This window comes from Zingiber officinale, chromosome 1B (genome assembly GCF_018446385.1).
Source record: "Zingiber officinale cultivar Zhangliang chromosome 1B, Zo_v1.1, whole genome shotgun sequence".
NCBI lineage: Eukaryota > Viridiplantae > Streptophyta > Magnoliopsida > Zingiberales > Zingiberaceae > Zingiber > Zingiber officinale.
Window position 1 is genome coordinate 127,477,558 of NC_055986.1, and position 22,373 is coordinate 127,499,930.

The following is a 22,373-nucleotide window of genomic DNA, read 5'->3' on the forward strand; positions in this document are numbered from 1 at the left end:
TGATAAAACAGCCAAAGAGTCAGAACCGTCAATTTGGCGACAGCCGTATGAATTCATTATAAATTAATTGAACATGCATTCATAGCAAAACCGACTTGAGTATTGGGAGGGGTGACATCATTTGATAATCTATAGGTATTAGGTTTAGGATAGTAAATTTATATTGAAAAAAAAAATGTGTCGAGAAGGATAATAATTGGGATAATATATAATTTAATTTCCTTTATATTTATTTAAGTAAATAGTTGAATGGATTGATTTTATCTAACTTAATCAAAATAAAAAAGCACAGCAGAATAAAGTAAGCAATCTAAGTCCACCGTCCACTCCTCCAGGTAAACAAGGCCGTCCTATCTCCTCTAGGTAAAACATAACTTAGTGCGATTCCGTCTTATAAGAGGAACGCGTCTTTTTCGTTCACAAGGTTAGGGCATCTGGTTAGATCGATGGAGGGGAACAGTTGGAGGCCGACTCAGGAGGAGCCACAGTCCATGCCAGATGGGAGCTCCGGTGACTGGAGGAGTCAACTCCAGCCCGAGGCGCGCCAAAGAATCGTGAACAAGATGTATGTGGGATGCCCTAATTTCCCTCTAAATTTTACTCCTTTTGGTGACTGGATCATTAATGGGACATTGCTTCGATTCGATCATTGAATTATTCGATAGTTGACTTTGAAATATTTCTTAGGGTCGAATTAGGGTGTCTGCGTACTTTTTTTTTTTTTTTTTTTTTCAATTTCACAGCTACTGTCTTTTCTTGGAAACATATGACGCATAGATTCTTGTAAGCAGGATGTGCAAGTACTTGCATTGAAATAGCTGAAAAGAAACTGGCTGTGAAATACTGATTTAATTCTTATTCTGATAATAGTGATGCTTAATTGTCCAACATTTTAGTCTACATGACATGGGTGATAATAGAATTTGTTCCTTTCTGTTAAATATTGCTATTCATATAGTAGATGGCCTAAAACTTTATCTCCACAATTAAGAGATTATATTGTTTATTCGGTCTCTTATATGCATTTACCTCTTAGCTTAACTTTATCAAAGAGTTGACTTCTTGCCAGTATTCCAAAAGTACATGAACTTGATGTCTCTACTGTAGGTCTAGTGTGGTCTCTCGGCAAATTCTGTTACTTGATTGATTTAATATTGTATACATCCATCCTGGTCTGGGAGTTTGAATTTGAGGATTCATGAAATTGCGCTACCATATTCTAAAATAATTCAATCTAGAGAAAGCTAGACACTAATTGGAACCCCATTTGATTATTTTGAAGCATTATCAATTGCACTTGAGCTCAGATGTAGACGATTTCTAATTTAAGGAATGCACATTCCTCCTTTTATTTTGACCTTACAGAGGCTAGTTGGAGTTATACACTACACAATTTATATCATATATGTTTTGATTAGCATGTAAAACGATATGGTTCTTACATGTAAATGGGAAATGATAATAACATAATAATTGGATTCAACTAAGATACAATTAAATAAAAATTTTATTTTGTATGATTCTAGAAATAAAAGGGGAAACTCATTAAGAGTTCAATCTAACTAACTAAATCTAAATTTAAACCATTAAGTAATAAAATTAAACCCCATTATATATAGTAATTAAATTGAATTCTTTACAAAGGAGGAAAGAAATGCTGGATTGTATTTTAAAGGTTGAATAGAGTGGAATCTTGAAGTTGCCGATGACAAGGAGGAAAAAAATTATATCATGTGGACACAGAGTAGACGACGCTTGCCAACTGTTGGGACTGAGATTCCATTGAAGAACAAAAAGAGATATATGAGTTTGTTTGTAGGATTAGAATGAGGGATCATAAGATCTTGCAATTTAATTAAAATATTTTAGAATCACATTTGTCATTTATAATTTATCATTTGTGCTTTCCAATCTATAGGATTAGTTTTAAGAATGTCTTAGACACTATCGTTCTAGTATCATGAAGTATAATATAATTATTGATATAGTAGTCATTTTAAAAATGTAATACAATCCTTAATGATCCATTTTTTTATAATAAATAACAACCTATAATTATAGGATTGATGATAATGACAATGATTTTAAATGATTATTTTACCTAAGAGTTAAAAAGAATTAAATATAATTAAAAAAACTTTCTCAAATGATATGACAAAAAATTCATATGTAGGAACACTAAGTAGACAAATGAATTGAATGTGAGTTTATATGATTCTGCATAATTTAGATCCTATTTATGATGTGGGTTGTTAAGATTAGAGTGGATCATAAGATCCTAAAGTCTAAATTGCAATCTTGACTACCTTGACTGTAATTATTGTGGACTTGACATTTAATCATCATTGAGAAGTATGATTCACCGTCACATCCATACATAGAATGAGAGGTGAATTGATAGTGACTTAGGAGTCATGTTATGTCTAACTCGTCTATCATTTACAACAATTATTTTTCTATGTTGCTTATTTCATTTCAATGTTTAATGGAATGAAAGAAACAATAATTTGCACATTATCAAAGGAACATATGGACCAATATATTTTTGTTATAAATCAAGTTTCTCCATAACTGTTCTGAATAAAATAGAACTATTTTGTAATTTAAACTTTGCAATTCACAATTTGATATGGTTTATAATTCAGAAATTCACCAAAATGATTTACGATATGAACCTAAATTTGACGAACTTGTTAGAGGCATCTTTCATGCTTCTTGTTCTATATGCTTGTTTTTACCCCTTTCCCTGATGAACTATACTAAATTACTAATGTTATATAATTTATATGTGCTTTTTCTTAAGTTATACAACTGCCTTCATCAGTTTTCAGTACAATTTATTTATTAATTAAAATTAAAGTGCTATTTTCTTTTAATAAACTGAACCTGCAATATGGTAGCCTTTTACATTTGGTTCTTTCTTCAATCATTGTCTCTTAGACTTTCAATTTCTAAACATGGTTTGTCCATTTTATGTGCATTTTGGACCATATCTTTGTACTCTTCTCCACCTATCAAGTATCTACTATTCTATTGGTCCTAAAGTCTTTGTGCCCATAATTTTTCTAATGTAATACTTGAATAATTTATATTTTAGAATGGAGACGTTGAAGCGTCATTTGCCAATCTCTGCACCTGAAGGTCTAAATGAACTTCAGAAAATTGCTTTTCGGTATGAGGATAAGATATATACTGCAGCTGCAAATCAGGTAGATCCTGTTATCTTGTTCATTTACTCATCTGTCGTGGCCTGGCTTGTTTTTGCATGCTTTTACTCTGCTAGGTTAATGCTTAACTTTTGCTTTAATGTTATTTCATTTCTTATAAAAATGAACACTAGTCTTATGAAAATTTTCAGTATCAACAAAGTGAAATGTAATAATGTAGCTGATACGGTGATGAAGACGGACCCCTCAAAATTAGGTCAAAGCAGTGGAGACCAGATGACGTGGAGGTCAAGGTCAAACAGTCAAAATTACAGGACAGGCGGAGTGCGGATCAGACAAAGTTGGTTGAGCGGACCAGCGTAGCTAGTCGGACGTAAAACCTCGACTAGACCATCGAATGGTAGCCCTTCGCAACTTGCAGCTGAGGTTACGAGCCGGGTATTAAGTTACTCGGACCATCGTCCTGGCCGATCGGACGTCATGTCCGATTGGATGCAACACACCTCTATGACAGCAGTAAGGCCAAGTGAAGAATTGGCCGATAGCTCCATTCAGTACGGTCGAGCGGTATCTAGTCGGCTTATTGTGGGACCCACATACATATCTCACCGTACTTTTGGGATGTTTGTGTCGTCGGTAATAGAGAATGTCCAGCAAGTAAATAGTACTTTAGAAACTTCTAGCCTTTCACATCATAGATTTATATGCTCACTTAAGGAAATGTGTCAGAGACACTTTTTTGACTTGTCTTTTCTTAGGACGCTTTGGAAAACGTGCATATGCTTTGGGATTCGTGCATAGACGCTGCAGTGACACTATAAAAGGGGACTCCATCTACAGGCGGAGGTATGCGATATTTTACTATTCTACATGCTCTAGACCATTGTTCATTTCTACTATTCTTCTCCATTGAGCCAAGGATTGACTTGAGCGTCGGAGGGCCAACGCTGGAAATCCCTTCCCGGCCCGACACTAACGCTCCTGGTTTTGCAGGATAGTGAGGAGTCTTCATCTAGTCAACCGCAAAGCCACACGTTCCCAGCCTACCCGTCTTTTTCACTTTCAGACAAGATCATATTTGGCGTCGTCTATGAAAACTTCACCAGCATCCAAATCATGAAGATGGAAGATGCTGGACGACTTACTTAATCCAAGAAGAGCTCGAGATGCTAATCAATGCCCAAGCCGCAAAGATGGTGCAGCAACAATAGGAGATGACAATCGACTGCTGACCGCTAAACGATCTAGTTGTATCGGCAGATAGGTCAACGAGTTGACCAAGAGCTTGAACCAGCAAGCGCCAAATGCGCCGATTCCGTACCACAAGGCATTATTCTGCACTCCCAAGGAAGAGCAAGGCCGAGCGGAAAGGACGCAAGGATCATCTTCCTAAAATGCGTCCGTCCGAGATGCGTGGAAAGGCAAAGCATCCCGATTCGATAACTCTTCCGAGCGGATCAACAGACAGTTCTCCCAAGAGATTTTCGACGATTAACTGCCGTCTCACTATAGACCTTTGACGATCGGAGAGTATACAGGGTCAATAGATCCAGAGGACCATCTAATCAAATTGAACATGACCATGCTCTACCAGTACACTGATGGGGTCAAGTGTCGAGTATTTCTCACCACGCTCTCCGGATCTGCGTAGAAGTGGTTCAAACGCTTGCCGATCGGCTCCATCTGCAGCTTCAAAAACTTCTGAACGACATTCCTTTAACATTTTGCTAGTAGTCGTCACTACCAAAAGACGAATGTGTACCTGCTCGCGACCAAACAGGGGCCCAAGGAAGCATTACGACCTACATTAAGAGATTCAATCAAGTGGTCATGGACGTCCCATCAGCCACCTAGGAAATCTTAGTAAGTTCGTCTTCCCAAGGACTTACAGATAACAACTTCTTTCGTTCACTTATCAGGAAGCTTCCGAGAGACTTTGATCGTCTGCTTGGAGGAACCACGAGGTACATCAATGTTGAAGAGACCTAGTCAGCCCGAAAAAAAGAAGTGATTCTCGAGCCGGCGTCTGTCCAAAAGCGTCGAGTGGCCCACACCCATTAACCGCCAAAAGGGTCCCGAGCGGCTGTATCGCAACAACATTAGGAGCCTTGAGGCCATGTAGTTTAGCATATGGAGGTCGAGCGGGTAAAATTCACTGAGCCCCGACAGTGAATCTCGCTCTTCTGTTCTTTTCAATGTTAATCATCGTTCGACAACTCATAATACAAAGGACTGTTACCATCTCAACCTAAAGCCATGCTGACCGACTCCCAAGCACTCCGCCGTCGATTGCCATCTCTGGAACGCCGCCCTTATCATCGATCGGGAAGACAACATGATGAAGGCCATGCGCCAGCCGCACCGACCACAGCCTCAACATAGAGATAATCAGAGGCCCACTCGAGCGTCTGTCGAGCGACCATGCCCATCATCCCAAGAGGAAGAGAATCACGACAATGCCGCCCGGGGTGAAATTGGCATGATTGTGGGAGGCCCTACTGATGGTGATTCCAACTACGCTTGGAAGTCACACGTCAAGCGATTGGAAATCCATGTAGTTGGGTGTAGAGGGGGTAGAAGTCACTCACGATGACGCCTTGATCATTAAAGCAGTAATTGCTAGCTATAACATTCACAACACTTTTATCGACACAGGCGGTTCGGTGAATATTATATTCAAGAAGGTGTTTGATCAGCTGCAGATTGATCGAAGGAAATTGCAGCCCATGACAACACCACTATATAGCTTCACTGTAATGAGGTATTGCCGATCGGCCAGGCTCAGTTGGCCATATCACTCGGGGAAGAGCTATTCATGTTGATAAGGACGACAAATTTCATTGTGGACGCCCCGCCGCTTATAATGTTATATTGGGCTAATCGGCGCTGAACGAGTTCCGAGCGGTCGTCTTCACGTTCTGCCAAAAGATCAAATTTTTTGTGTATAACTCGGTCGGAGAAGTTAAAGGTGACCAGCTCGTAGCTCGTCGATGCTATGTGGAGATAGTGAAGATCGAGTCGTGAGCCGCTCGGAAGGTCCAACGACTGGAGGCCAATGCAATTCTGAGGGAACCTCCTATGTTGGTCTATGAAAAAAAATAGGAGATTCAAGTGCATCCCAGCCGATCGGAGGCCACTACCTTTATCACGGTTGATTTGAGCACAGAAAAAAAGGCTAAACCGGTTGCCTGTCTAAGGCAAAATCTTGATGTGTTCACGTGGGCAACTCATGAACTCCAGATATCTTGCCAATAATAGCGCAGCTTGGGCTACACGTCTGACCAAACGCTTGGCTAGTAAAGCAGAAGAAAAGAGATTTAAGCGCGGAACAGAATCAGATTATCCGAACGGTGGTGGAGAAGCTGCTGGATGCCGGGCACATCCACAAGTACAGTTCCCGAGTCGGCTCGCCAATCTGATGCTGGTCTCCAAGCTGAGTAACAAATGGCGGGTCTACATCGACTTTAGAGATCTAAACAAAGCATGCCTGAAGGACTGCTACCCCTTGCCGCGCATTGATCAGATGGTTGACTCCACGGTGGGCTGCGAGCTGATATGCATACTAGACGCATATCAGGGCTACCATCAGGTTCCGCTCGCCAAGGAAGATCAAGAAAAGGTCAACTTCATTACGGCAGACGGAACCTTCTGCTATAACGTCGTGCCGTTCGGGCTGAAGAATGCCAAGGCCACCTACCAAATATTGATGAACAAGGTGTTCCGGTGGCAGATCGACAGAAAAATGGAGGTATTCGTCGACATATTGATAAAATCTCTTCAAGTTGTCGACCTGTGTGCAAATATAGAAGAGACATGCCGGACCTTGAGGAAATACAGAGTCAAGCTCAATCCCAGTAAGTGCTTGTTCGGAGCAAGGGGCGGACGCTTCCTTGGTTACATCGTAACTGAGCGGGGAATTGAAGTAAATCCGAGCAAGGTGAGGGCACTCTAGGACATGCCCCCTCCACGTAATATAAAAGAAGCTAAGTGCCTAATCGGACGGATTACAACCCTGTCAAGATTCATTTCCAAATCGTATGTTCGGAGCCAACCATTCTTCAAAATTCTACGTCGAGCTATCAAGTTTCAATGGGACGCTGAATGCGACGAGGCGTTGTTGGAACTCAAGAATTATTTATTTTCTTTACCTGTACTTGCGAAGCCCATCGTCGACGAGCCGTTCTGGATATACTTGTCTTCCACAGAGCGAGTGGTCGGATCGGCCTTAGTGCAATAGAATGGTAATGAACAACAGCCGGTGTACTTCTTGAGCCATTTATTGAAAAATGCCATCTGGAGAAGCTGCCCTATAGGTTGGTACTGGCTGCTCGGAGGGTATGCCCTTATTTTCTTTTGCATCTTGTAATTGTATTAACTAGCAGCACACTAGCGAGGGTCCTTAACCTCGAGGCGTCCAGACGACTAATCAAGTGGACTGAGCGAATTTGATATATAGTACCAACCCAGATCGGTGATCAAGGCGCAAGCCTTAGACGATTTTGTTATTGGAATATAGAATTATGAGCCAGAGGCAACATGGAAAGTATATGTGGACGGGCCATCCACTCGGCAAGGCAGTGGAGTGGGAATACTTCTAATATCTCTACGAGAAAATAGGATGCAACTGTCCGTTCAGCTAGATTACCGGACTACAAACAATGAGGCAGAGTACGGAGCCTTAATCGTCGATCTGCAAGCAGCCAGATATGTGGGAGTCACACGGGTTCTTATCTACTCGGATTCCCAACTGGCCGCTCGACATCCTTCAAGTACTTTCGGAATAAATAATGTCTGGCTGAAATTATATGTTGAGGCTTTCGAAAAGTTAAAGGCAAGATTCCAAGAGATAATCATGCAAAAGATCCCCCGGGCGAACAACTAGTATGCAGACCAGCTGGCTAAACTAGCAAGTTCTTTAAACCCGTAGTGCTGGATAAGCCAATCGAGCAGGTGATACTGGTAGCTCATATCAAGAGAGTGGTTGAAATAGGAGCACCGAGTGATTGGAGGACACCTTTGATTGAGTTCCTTCGATCGGGCAACGCGTCGGCCGACCGGGAGCAAGCTCGGTTGATAAAAAAAGAGTCGGACGGTTCACATTAATAGATCACTTATATAAGAGAGTTTTCTTGAGGCCGTTGCTCAAATACATCGGATTGGAAGATATTCAATACATCTTGCAAGACGTATACCAAGGCTCTTGTGGCAGGCGGTCGATCATTGGCGCGGAAGATCTTATTGGCTGAATATTTCTAGCTTATCTTGCAAGCCGATGCTGCTTAGACAGTAGCAACTTGCCTGTTGTGTCAGAAACACTAGAACATACCACACCGACCTATCAAAGAGCTAAAAGCATCCATTCTCTTTCCCGTTCAACCAGTGGGGCTTGGATATCGTTGGACCTTTCCCCATGGCGATCGGTAGGGGAAATTCCTTCTCGTAGCGGTGGACTACTTCTCTATGTGGGTGGAGGCCGAACCACTCATTAAGATAACTGAACAGATGATTATCAAATTCTTATGGCAAAATATTGTGTTAGTTCAGCATTCCTCACAAGCTGGTCTCTGACAACGAAAGGAAATTTCAGGGACGGAGGCTTAAAGAATCGTGTGCCGGCTATGGTATTCTGTTGGCCTTCACTTTGGTAGCCTATCCCTAAAGGAATGGCCAGGCGGAGATCACTAACAGAGAAATCCTCAGAGGACTCAGAACTCGGCTCGACCACCTCGGAGGAAGTTGGGTCGATGAGCTTCCAAGTGTACTGTGGGCGTACTGCACCATTCATCGAGAAGCCATCGACATAACTCTATGTTATTTGGTGTATGCAGGAGCAGTAGTGTTGCAGGTCGAAATAGGCGTGGAGTCAGATCGGAGGCAACTATATGATGAAGAAAATTCTGAGCGACGTCTCATGGAGCTAGACTTAACAGAAAGAATCAGAGATAAAGCAGTCGCTTGGCTGATAGCGTACCGGCAGAGAATGAAGCAGAGCTACAACAGAAGGGTTATTCTGAGATCATTTCAGGTTAGCGATCTGATATGGAAAAGAGTCAAGCCAGTCGGTGGCGTTAGTAAGTTGGAGGCCCCATGAGGTGGACCGTATAAAGTTACAGCAGCTCAGCTCAAGATCTTACTATCTACAAGATGAAAATTGGAGGAATCTAGACTGACCTTCGAACCATCTACAGCCCTATCAGGCCAGATAGTAAGTTTCTAATTGAATTCATGTAAATTGTAAGAATATCTATTATATGAATGCAAGAAGACATACATGAAAAATTACTAAGTGTTCCAGACTTTCACGTCATTCGGTCGAGTTATAAGTGAGCAAAGCCTTCACGCCATGTGTCAAAGACTCACGCCATTCGGCCGAGTTATAAGTGAGCATGTTATCACACCTCTAAATTCTCGTTCTGTTCGACCGAGTTATAAGTGAGCAAAATCCTCATACTAAGTGTCAAAGACTCTCGCGCCGTTCGACCAAGTTATAAGTGAGCATGCTCTCACTCCAGACTCGTGCCATTCGGCCTAGTTATAAGCGAGCAAAGTCCTCGTGTTAAGTGTCAAAGACTCTCGCGTTGTTCGACCGAGTTATAAGTGAGCATGCTCTCGCACCTCCAGACTCACACCGTTCGGCCGAGTTATAAGCGAGCAAAGCCCTCATGCCAAGTGTTAAAGACTCTCACGTCGTTCAGCCGAGTTATAAGTGAGCATGCTCTCGTGCCTCCAGACTCACGTCATTCAGCCGAGTTATAAGCCAGCAAAGTCCTCGTGTCAAGTGTCAAAGACTCTCACGCATTTAGTCGAGTTATCACTGAGCATGCTCTCTCGCCTTCAGGCTCTTGCGTTGTTCAGCCGAATTATAAGCGAGTAAAGCCCTTACACAAAGTGTCAAAGTCTCTCGCGTCATTCGACCGAGTTATAATTGAGCATGCTCTCACGCCTCCAGACTCTCATGTCGTTCGGTCGAGTTATAAGCGAGCAAAGCCCTCGTGGCAATTGTCAAAGACTCTTGCGCTGTTCGGCCGAGTTATAAGTGAGCATGCTCTCACACCTTTAGAATCTCGTGTCGTTCGGCCAAGTTATAAGTAAGCAAAGTCCTCACGCTAAGTGTCAAAGACTCACGCTGTTCGACCGAGTTATAAGCAAGCAAAGTCCTCACTCTAAGTGTCAAAGACTCACGCCGTTCGACCGAGTTATAAGCAAGCAAAGTCCTCACTCTAAGTGTCAAAGACTCTCGCGCCGTTCGGCCGAGTTATAAGTGAGCATGCTCTCACACCTTTATATTCTCGTATTGTTCAGTCGAGTTATAAACGAGTAAAGCTCTCGAGTCAAGTGTCAAAAACTCTCCTATCATTCGGCTGAGTTATAAGTGAGCATGCTCTTACGCCGTCAAACTCTCGTGCCGTTCGGCCGAGTTATAAACGAGCAAAGCCCTCGTGCCAAGTGTCAAAACTCTCGCGCCTTTCAGTCGAGTTATAAATGAGCATGCTCTCACGCCTCCAAACTCTTATGTCGTTCGACTAAGTTATAAGCGAGCATATCCCTCGCCAAGTGTCAAAGAGTCTCGCGTCGTTTGGCCGAGTTATAAGTGAGTTGATCTCTCACGCTAAGTGAATTGGAAAAGCTAAGATACTAAAAGTAAGCTATAAGTTAGCACATCTGCAGTGCGAGAACTTTAAAGTGCAGACAGGCGCGCATTGAAACGAACTTAGAAAATTTTTACAGATAGTACTTGGGTGGTACAAAAAGTTGTTAACAAACTTATGAGAAAAACTATGCCAAATCGACAATTATATCATCGGGGAGCGTGCCCACAATCTTCTCCGTCTTGATGAACGATGCCTGGACCTCTGTAGAAAGATGACCATCCTCCTTCAATTGCTTAAGGGTGTCTTCAATGTCATGGCCAAAGAGTTGGAGGGTCCGATCGGTCAGCATTTGGTTGAAATCCTGGTAGCAAAGGTACTCCACCCTAAAGGTTTCCAGCCGATCGGGCTCTCCCTCCTTGTACTTAGCAAATTCAGTCTACAAGGAGCGTAGCTCGGCGTCTTTTTCATCGATTGTCCTTTTGTGCTCGTCGATCTGGAGTTCGTGAACCGCCTGTTCGACCGTACGACTAACCTACTCTATGGCCAAGGTGGCTTCGGTTTCCTCAAGTTTTTTGGCCAAGATTCGGACTTCTTTGTTCTTCTATGATTTTTGTTTTCTTTTTCATTATCAGCACCCGCTTGGACCCTAAGAGCTGCTCGGAGGTTGTGTCCAAGTCTTTCTTCAGTTGGGTCACTTCAACTATTAATTTCTCGAACGGAGCTTGTGAAGTGCTTGTTTGCCTAGCTGGACCTTGTAGCTGCTTGATTTCGTGCTCTAAGTAGGCCCGTCTCTGGCAAAGTGTCAGACCTTCCACTCAGAACTGTAAGGATAAAAAAAATAATTCCCCGGTGAATTTTTTACTAAAGTTGTCAACAAGCTCCCTTGGTGGAATTGTAACTGCTCTAGCCCTGACATCTGCCCAAGTTTGGGCTAAAGGCCCTTGTATTCTGATCTAGGGAGCGCGGTTTGACGTCGTCTGGATGGTGCTAGACATCAATTGGTAATTTGATGATGGTCGTAATATGCTTACAATTACTCGATCCGAGGGCTTTGAGGTAGCTTTGCCCTTGGACTTGGACACTGGGGTGGAACGGATGATGGATGTTGGGGCTGCTAGTAAGCCAGTGGGGGCATCAGGTAGGATGTTGGTTGTGCTATGGTCGCCTCGGCCGGTAGCTTGGACAGAGGAGTCCGATCGGATGATGGGGTAGTTGGCAGACCGGCCGCCTTCTCAGGGACAACATACGAAGAACTCTCGCCCCGCTCCGATCGAGGTTGCGGCAGCGGAATTCTGTAGTACAGAGTTCTCTGAGCAGGAAGAAGCCTTTGTCCGGGGCTTTTTGCGACGTTGGTGCGGGATTAACGGTTCGCCAGATGTAGCAGATTCCGAAGGAATTGCTATGGGCACCATCGAGAGGCGCTCGTGTGGTAGCTCGTTTGTGTGAGCTGCGGCGTCACTGGCTCCCGCTCGGCTCACTTTTGCTTCGCCGATTTGCTCTTCATACTGCCTGACCGGCAAGCGCCCGCGACTCTCCAACTCTGTTGCCCTCCTGGCATTGATTTCTGTGTTGTTTACTCTGCTAGAGCCATTGAGTAGCATCCTGAATATGACTTGGGTTGCAAAAAAGAAAAAAAAAAGTTAGATTCAAAAATGACAAAAGGAGAAATGACTTACCTAAATAGCCGGGCAGCCGAGCTTGGATCAGACTCGGCTCGAATATATATCGAGTCGGCCAGTTGCGTGACTGCTTGGAGGTAGGTCGGCTCCCATCGACATTTTCCCAGCCTGGGGGAGTTTGATAGGTCCATCTACCAGCCTGTGGGAAAAGCAGGCCGGTCGGGAAGTCGAATATAGAAGTACTGAAACTTCTAACCGTTATTGGACGTGGACATCTTTTCAAAATAGACAGCGCTTACTCGGGCTTTAAAAAGGAAGGTGCCCGGCTCGACAATTTTGGGTAATAAAAATAGTGAAAAATGCACGGTAAAAGAAGAATTCCGTACACGGAATAGTATCACAACCCCGCACAGTAACCTTAATAAATTAGGTAGTAACTGTGATAATGGAATGTGAAAATGTCTAAACACCTAGAAAAGAAAAGATGAATAGGAAATCGTAGACCAACATATAATTGGTCTTTAAAGAAAGGAAGGAAGTCGTCTGGAGGTGTGTGGGGACGGTCACATGCAGAAGGGATAGGGATTTTGTGATCGTCAGGAATGTGGTAGGTCATTTTCATTTGGTCCACCTCGCCACCGTTGATGTCCGACTCGGTGGAGGTTTACCATAGCCGGAAACAATTGAGGTGAAGAAGGAGAGCGCGCTATGGCAAAGAGGATGAGATTCGAAGATCGAGAGGGGAGAAAAAATAGCAGACTTATTGAAAGAAAATCGCCGGCGAGAAACAGAAAGCAGAGATCAAGGAGGCGGACAAAGAAGATGAATGCGATACTTGAAAAGAAGAAGTAAAGGCATTAAAAGCCCGGTCGAAGGTTATCCAGAGTCGTCCGATCATGGGCTTGGGAAAACGAGGCTTAATCTGGGTCGTCGAATTCAAAAAGGCAGTCGTCACGTCAGATTCCAATAGTCGCCAATCACATCACACGTTTTGTGGTAGGAAAAAGCGACAAGTAATATCCAATTACATGTGACATTAATGAGGAATGGAAATTAGCGACAGGTGTATGATTAAAAGGCATGCTCGACATGTTTTACATTAATTACAAGAGATTTGAGCGATCTCGATAAATCGGGATGACGTCGGCAACAATTAAAAGGCACTAGCATGGGTGTCCATTCGGGAAAGAGATCAAAAAAGGGCCAACAAGCGACTAAGTGTCGTCCCCGTCAGGGCCATGTGGCATCAACCTCGGAGTCCCCCGTTCAGGAAAGAGATCAGAAAAGGGTCAACAAACGGCTAAGTGTTGTCCCCGTTGGGTCCAAACGACCTCAACCTTGGAGTCCCTCGATCGAGAAAGAGATTAGAAAAATGCCAACAAGCGGCTAAGTGTTGTCCGCGTCGGGTTGGAGCGGCATCAACCTCGCAGTCTCTCAATCGGGAAGAGATCAACTTTTGGAATTACCATAAGAGCAACGATTGTGCAAGCCGAGTGGTGACTCTAAACCCTAGAACGTCCGGTCGGGAAGGAGAGTTGCAAAAAAATACTAATTGTCCAGTCGGTCAGACTTGTAGCCTCCTTCGACTAGACTTGAGGAGAAGGCTTGTGATCGGGTGATGAAAATGGACCCCTTAAAAGTAGGTCAAAGCAGTGGAGACAAAGCAGTGGAGACCGATTGATGTACAGGTCAAGGTCAAAGTTGTAGGGTCTGGCAAAGTGCGGATTAGGCAAAGTTGGCCGAGTGGATCAGCGTAGCCGGTCGGACGTAAAGCCCAACTGGACCATCCGAACGACAACCCTTCCCAACCTGCAGCTGAGGTTACGAGTCAGGTGCTAAGTTACTCGGACCACCGTCCTGGCTGATTGGACCTCATGTCCGATTGGACGCAACACCTCTGCAACAACAGTAATGCCAAGTGAAAAACAGGCCGATAACTCCATTCAGTACGGTCGAGCGACATCCGGTTGGCCTAGAGTGAGACCCATATACATATCTTACAATACTCTTTTGGAAGTTTGTGTCGTCAGCAACAGAGAATGTCCAACAAGCAAATAGTACTTTAAAAACTTCTAGCCTGTTACATCAGAAATTTGTATGCTCGCTTAAGGAAAGATGTCTGGACAATTTGACAGAGATTTGCGTGCTCGCTTAAGGAAAGATGTCTGGACAATTTGACAGAGATTTGCGTGCTCGCTTAAGGAAAGATGTCTGGACACTTTTTGACTTCTCTTTTCTTAGGACGTTTTGGGAAATGTGCATATGTTTTGGGATGCGTGCACAGATGTTGGAGTGACAGCATAAAAGGGGGGCTCCATCCACAGGCGGATGTATGCGATATTTTGCTATTTTACTTGCTCTAGGCCATTGTTTATTTCTATTATTCTTCTCCACTGAGCTGAGGACTAACTTGAGCGTTGGAGGGTCAACGTCGAGAACCCTTTCTCGGCCGGCACTAATGCTCCTTGTTTTACATGATAGCGAGGAGTCTATCTATTCAACCGCAGAGCCACGTTCCCGGTCTATCGTCTTCTCCGCTTTCGAATAGGATCAGTAGCTTTCTTTATAACCTTTCATTTGTAATTGTTTTTGTCTTCTTTTTCTTTGTGTCCTCAAATAACTGAATATGAGGTTTGTGTCCTCAAATAACTGAATATGCTCTATCTTAGAAATTTATCCTTCATAAAGAACTTCACAGCGCCCACAACCTGTAGGCTTGATGATCAAATTGTACTGGTGTTAGTTTACTGCAGATTTGTTGTCTAGATCCTTTTGGATGATTACTTAGGTTTCTAAACTATTAGTTATTCTTTAAGTATGCGATTTCCAAGAGGGAGAATCAGTAGTCTATGCTTTCTTTTTCTTGCCTAATTTTTTGTTAATATTCTGATGTATTTCTCTAACATTACAATATCTCAGTCTGATTATTTGAGAATAATTTCTCTAAAAATGCTGTCATTGTTGAGCAAGTCTCAACATGCTGAAAGACCTGGACAAATCAACCCATCCATTAACCAGAATCCTGCAGATCCAGGTATGAGAAGTTTTCACTTTCATCCAAGACTGATGTCCATGTGGATGTGAATAATTTTTGATGGAAATCATAGATCATATTTGTTTCTATTTCTACAAATTCAAAATTTAAAATTGAAATTGATTTCCTTTTTTGCATTAGGATATCATTGATGTTTTGTTTACCTGATATGGTACAGAAGGCTATTATGGCTAGATCTCAACGCTTTGGTGTTCTAGATTATGTGTAGAATTTATAACTTGATAGTGGATCATTTAAGGCTTCTGAGTTTTCCTTTATTTTCATATTATTGGATTGGCGAAGGGAACCTTTGCCTGATTTAATCCATTGTGATGGAAATGCTTAGTCTACTTGACTAAACAGGATCTGATCCGAATAAACTTTCACACAGTTGCAACCATATGTACTGAATGACAACTATTGAAACTGCTTGGCAGTGATTTATGCTACTTCCCGGAACACCCTAACAGTCCTGGCACTGAACTACTTACTCAGTAGGGACACTTAGCTGGAACATCCCTGCTATTAGGATAGATAATTAGGACGCTCATCATTACAATGAATTGACATTCCGGTGATTCGCTTATAACAATTCTGATTTGTACTGTGTTGTTGACTTCTGTACGGTTTTTAGATAGTGGGCTCTTCTGTGCATGTACCTAGATATTAATCTTAGTGGTCTGGCGAGTGCAATTGTTGGTTAGTTGCTGACCTTGGGCATCTCTCATTTTTACAGCAACACTGGATTCAATAGCACCAACAGGACATGCTACAGTTGCTGATTTGCAGGAGGGGATCTACCAAAAGGTTTGTAACAAATGCAATTTCACTTTTTTCTTCTGTTGCCATCCGATTGCTCTTTAACTTATCCATTATCATTGAGTTCATTTGTTATAGTTTGCTTATTTGAAGTTGAAGTTGTCTACTCAATTCTAGTTTCTTTTTTCTTTTCGTTTTGTTTTTCAAAAAGATTTGACTCTCAAATTAAGAGAAAATTCAATGGCATAGCAAAGTATATACACCTGGAAGACGCAAAATTGTTGTGGTTTGTTTATTAATCAAGCTATATGGAGCAAGGATGCTTCAAAATGATCCATGACCTTGTCCTTGGTGGAATACAACAATGCTCCTGGAAATACATTATTAGGTAGTTTAAATTAGTCTTTCTCAAAATTTGTACTTACTCTCGTACTATTGATTATGTAGATATGTTACATATTTACACATAAATCTTTCAGAAGGCTTTAAAATATGCTTACTTTCAAATTCACTTATGCTATATAAATTATGTTTCCAATACTTCAAGTGATCTAATAGTTGTCACATGAATTCTTGATGGCAAAATGATAGCCTCCACGGGTTACTGCAGTTGGTATTTGTATGAATGTTTGCTCCAATAGGTCTTGGGTCAATTCCCGGCGGTGCAAAATATCTTATTGGGTGCTTAACCTCTCTCATGCAACTAGAGCAAAAGGACCCTTGTGATTTACCTGTTTGTATCTTGCCGTGGGGCCGGTAATACTGGGCGCTTGGGTTGAGCAATATCACCTTTTGCTCCAATGAAGGCAAAATTTTATATTTTTGTGATGGTAGTATTTGTATATTTTTTAAAATTACACAACTATTTGGGTTTTGATACATAAATTACCATCAGCTGGCAAGTGTATAACGAGCCATCGCGTTTATTTTGTCTCTTTTCTGTGCGTATGGCTTTGAGATAATTGAACAAGTTGAATGGATTAGGCTACATTTTGGACTCTTACTAGCTGGAAGTGCTTCTGATCGTCACTGCTGACGTTGTACAGTAGGTAGTGCTGAATGACATCATTGCATCCAGTTTATTGTTGGTTGTCGTCACTACTTCCATCATAATTCCATCATAGTGATGAGATTGGCTTTTTCAACAGAGCCTATGGAGGGAGGTAGTGTAGATGTAGAAGCTGTTGCTAATAGCGTTTTTGTTTTTTGTTTTTCGAACCATGCCGTATTTATTTTTTGGTAATATTTGCAAAGGTTTGAATGTTGAGCAGAGTAGATGAACGGAAAGAACACTGTGCCGAAGTTTTTTGGCCAATAAATTTTTTCAGTGAAGGTTTTTCCGGACAAAGTATATTCTTAAGGATCCTAATCAGGATCCCAGAGCCACAAACTTCCTTGGATAGAAGCTCGTCATTGTTTAAGTTGTTTTTCAAGTGTTTTTGAAGAAGTCGATTCTCTGTCTGAGTGAGAAGGATATTCTTCAAACGGAAGTAATGGGATATTAAGTCCTTGTACATCAAGTTTTATTAAATGTTTGGCTAGTTCAGTTTGTAAGTTTCTTCATTCAGGAGGAGAACTATCAAAAGTACATAAGACTAGAGCTTCTTTTTCTTCAAGTATGTGTTGCACAATTCTCCTAACTCCCAAGTAGTTTAGGAAAAGTTTATATGGCGTCCAAATCTTGAACCCAAAGTTGTAGAAGTTCATAGTTTATTAAAGTAAAGGGAGCAAAAAGTCTTCCTCTATAGTTCTTCTGTTTAAATTGCGCATACTAGATATTAACTTTTCTGAAAGAGTAAAGTAATTGACATCTGCAGCCCAAATCTGTCAAGTCTGGTTTAGAACATTGAGGGAAAGCCGTGGTACAAGTAATTTGGTAAGTATATTCTTCCCCGTAAAGAATAGTGATTCCTGGTGTAGCATTTTGATGGAACCAATTAAGTGCTTCTTCCAATTCTAGGAAGTGTTGAAAAGTATTAGTATCACCCAAACTTTGGATGTAAGTACGTATATCTTCTGGCAAATTGGCTTGAAGTATTTCAAGTGATTGATAAGTTATTTGTTTTTGTGGAACTGCTAATAAATCAGTATCAAGTCTGGCAGGAGTGGGAAGTGTTGCTGTTGTTAAGTAAGACTTCTCTTCTTGTTCTTTTCCATCAGTCTGTAGTAGTGGGCTGATTATAAAGTTTGGGTCCAAAGTAGTTCATAAGCTTCATCTACTGAGTTGATGCCGTTATATGAAGGTTTCTTTTCTTCAGGTAACAGTACCTTGACTTTGTCCTAGTTGGCATATAGTGCAGCATAAGGACCTGAAAGAATAGCATAACATGACAGAGGTTTTTGCAAGATTGTCAAAAAATAATTCGAAAGGACATTAATAGTAGCTATTTTCTTATTAGCTATTCCTAGAGAAGTAGGTATATTCCCGACATTGTCAATTAGACATTGTTGTACTGGATCAAGTTGTGTTCTGATAGAGAATCGAGAAGTATCTTCTTTTCCGGAGTACTAAGGAATGTATACCAAATTTCATGGTTTTAAAATCATAAGTACGGACTTTCTTTTGTTTATCCATCATAAAAAAAACAGTCAAGTTATCAAACGGGATAAAGTATTAGCTAAGAAATTATTAGTTCCTTTGATATGTTCCCATCTGATTCTTAATCCTTTATTAAGAATAGCATCTGTAAATTTGATCCATCGTTTGGATCCAAGTCCTTTTCGAGCGTCTTTAGGTTGTTGGCTATATTTTACTATAACTTCACATTCTGTTCTAAGTGTAAACTCAGGTTTACTACAATGAATAGCATAAAAGCTCCTAGACAGGAAATGATGGCTAGAATTTCATAGTCCAAAGAAGTAAGATGACCCTTTTCCTTATATTTGCTTGAAGCATATCTACAAAGAGCTTCTGAAGTTTTTGGGTGATACTTAGAAGGTTTGCTAAATAATGCTCCACCCCATCCGGTTCCACAACCATCAGTTTCTATGACTATATATATAGTCTGAGTCTAAGGGGAGGGTTAACATAGGTAAGTGTTGGACCATATTTTTGATTTGTTTTCTCTAGATCTACATCTTGTTAGTTAAAATATCTCTGCCCTAAGGTTTTATTATATAAAGGGTCACTGATTTTACCAATATTGTTTAAATAAGGTTTGACATAATTAAGTAATCCTAAAAGGATCTAAGTATTTTAATATCTTCCATTTTATTTGGAAAAGTTAAGAATTTGCTCGTTATTTGAGCTTGGAGTGTTATTTTTCCTTATCCAATAATGCTTCATAAGAATTGTATGACTGTTAATTTCATTTTCTTTCTGGAAACAATTAGATCATGTTTTTCAAATAAGTTAAAAACTCGGTGTAAATGAGCATATTGTTCTTTTGTTTTAGAGAAAACTAGAACGTCAACAATATATACACAAATAAAAGTAGTTACTTCCCTAAAAATATCATCCATTTTTCTTTGAAAACCTTGGGGAGCTATTTTTAGGCTAAATGACATAACTAGTCATTCAAAATGTCCTTCAGGACAAGAGAACGCGGTCCGAGAAATAGAGTCTGGGTGCATTTTAACTTGCCAAAATTTAGATTTCATGTCAAATTTAGAATACCATTTTTATTTCTGAATTTTATTGAGTAGTTGCTCCTTATTAGGAATTTTGTATCCGTTTTCATGACAATTTTCATTGAGATTTTTGCAGTTAAACACCATTCGAGACTGTCCTCCTTTTTATTCTGCTCCTTAATTTACAATAAAAGCAGGACTTCTATGTCTAAAATCTGATCTTTTGTATAGCCTTTAGAGCCAAGAGTTGAGTAATATGCATTTTACATTCTTCAGCTTCCCAATTGGTGTATTTTAAGTCTTGTGCCTTAATGGTTAAGTCAGAATTGATAATATTCAATTTACAATATATTTTATCCCTTTTCCCTGTATTTGGTAGGAGTTTCTCCTATGATTTCTATTTTTTCACATCTAGAGATAACTGTGTCTAGATTGTCTTGTTGGCTTAGTAAAGTATATAAGTAAGAAGGTTTGAAACAATCCTGATAATAAGTATCTATGTCTGAGTTAAGATTCCTAAAATACCGAGTAACTAGATCGTCTAGTTCTTCGGGGCTGTTATCTCCAAGTATATTTAGTTTTCCTGTAACGAAATATTAACGGTGGGTTTTATTTTACAATTATTGGGTATAGAGCAAGGACAAGAATTGGAAGAAGTAGGATTGTAGGTTTCAACAGGAGGGGTGTCATCACGCTTACCAGCGCGAACCTTTGATGGGTAAGCCGACAGAATAGGCGAAATAATAGGGGTGGAAAGAAAAACAACATAATCCTTGGTTAGTAAGAGGGCTTGATCCGGCGAAATAAGAAAATTAAGATCAAGAATGAGAGGAATGGACTTACAGGCATAGGGCGAGTCCAAAGTTGAGAAAGAGAAAGAGGAGAACTAAAAACGCCACAATTCATATAAATCTGATATAGACATTTTTTACAAATTTATGGCAACTTAATTCTGAACCGTCAAACTGTGTACTCAACAAGGGAGTATTAGTAGTTTTAATAAGAGAAGTAGGAATAAAAGAAGTGAGCAATGTTTCATCAATAGTGGATGCAGCCGCACCACTATCTAAGAAAGCGTGTAAAGTATGTTCATGACCTTGAATGTTCAAAGTGCACTGTACTTAAATATCACTAGTCAGACTAGTGTTATAAGTGTTTGGGGTTTGAATAAAAACAAATTCAGTGTTGTCAGGTTCTTCAGAAAGCATAAGGCCTTTGCCTTTATCATGAGTAATATCTTGAGTAAAAGAGGATGGACTAGGCTGAGTATAAGGCTGGGGAGCAAGTTCAGTTTCTAATAAGTTCAAATGGGTTTCTAAGATAGAAACTTTAGATTCCAATAGAGTATTTCTAGTACTACATTTAACCGAATGGGTTTGAGGAATACTAATTTGGAAGAGTCCATCAAGGCATAAATTGCAACATTGACGTTTGCAGAGTTTACAAATACCACGATGAATAATAGAAGGATAATATCCACAAGCAAAACAAGGGAATTGCAATAGGAAGGCAACAAATATAAATGGCGATTTTTTACTAACCATACGACTATCTAGATCTGGTTGGCAGAACAAGTTTTTGTTAAATAACCCATAACACTTTTCGATGCTGATATATGGCTTTTCGTGATAAGCTGTATTTTGTTTTTTAACATTGCTTGTTCCAAATTATTTATTTCATCACCCTTTTTACTAACCTTATGACATTAGCTAGATCTTGTGGGTAAGCATTATATCTTTGTTAAATAATCCCTAATAGTTGTGAATTGTGATATATGGCTTGTTGTAATAAGTTAAGTTTGTTTTTAGCATCTTACCTGTTTCAAATTATTTATTGAATAGGGCATAGGAATGGGAATCCATGAAAAATCAAATACTCCATCCAGATTTGCTTTCTTTAAATTGGCATTCTAAAGTCCTATCATATACTTGCTATTTACATAATTACTTTGTGTTTCCACTCATGGCATTGCTATGCCTGATGTACACAAACCTACACGGCTATGCATGCTTCCATTACAGTATCAGCATAAATCAAGCTTACTGATAAAATTATCTATTCATTGATTGAAGGTAAGCAATATATTCTTCATTTGTGGCAGATTAAGTCCCTGGAAGATTTTCTACTTGGCTGACCTGAATGACTAACATGCAAGAAGACTAAGCCAAATGTTATGCTACTTAACTATAACGTTTGTATAAGGATTCCTTTCGAAGAACTGGGTTTGTTTTGTCTCAATCTGTTAATTTGTTAAATTTCATCAACGAAGTAGCAGATGCTTATTACTAAAATTATGTATTAATCTTAAACACTCTAAATTAAACCACTGCCACAATCAATTGGTCATTTGAGGTGTTACAATTTTAAACAATTTAAGAGTTAGAAAGGTGTTGCGTGTTTCTACGGTTTCAAATTTTGCTTTGATAAGACGCCAAAAGCGTTGCACTTGCCATGTGACAAATGAATTCAAAGTAGCTATTAGTTTGCAAATTAGCCAACACAATTTTTAGTCCGACAGCCATTATTTTCCATTTCTATTAAGTTTACATATTGGTTTGTTCTAAATGTTTTTAATATAAAAAAGGACTACGATTGGACATAATTCAATTTACATCAAATGGACGTCCTATGG

General features: G+C 40.5%; 1 protein-coding gene across 4 annotated transcripts; it reads left to right on the forward strand.

Moving 5' to 3' along the window:
• Positions 1-319: 319 nt before the first annotated feature.
• On the forward strand, positions 320-22,087 carry LOC121978282 (mediator of RNA polymerase II transcription subunit 15a-like). 4 transcript variants are annotated; one of them, XM_042530659.1, is made up of 5 exons: positions 320-565; positions 3,098-3,209; positions 15,349-15,412; positions 16,149-16,219; positions 21,814-22,087. In XM_042530659.1, the coding sequence occupies exons 1-5, from the start codon at positions 447-449 to the stop codon at positions 21,886-21,888; spliced, it is 441 nt and encodes a 146-aa protein (XP_042386593.1). In that variant the 5' UTR covers positions 320-446; the 3' UTR covers positions 21,889-22,087. The 4 variants fall into 4 exon arrangements, with proteins under 4 accessions (XP_042386593.1, XP_042386581.1, XP_042386587.1 ...); XM_042530647.1 differs by having other exon boundaries at positions 324-565; positions 15,298-15,412; XM_042530653.1 differs by having other exon boundaries at positions 324-565; positions 15,298-15,412; positions 16,813-21,895.
• Positions 22,088-22,373: the final 286 nt, after the last annotated feature.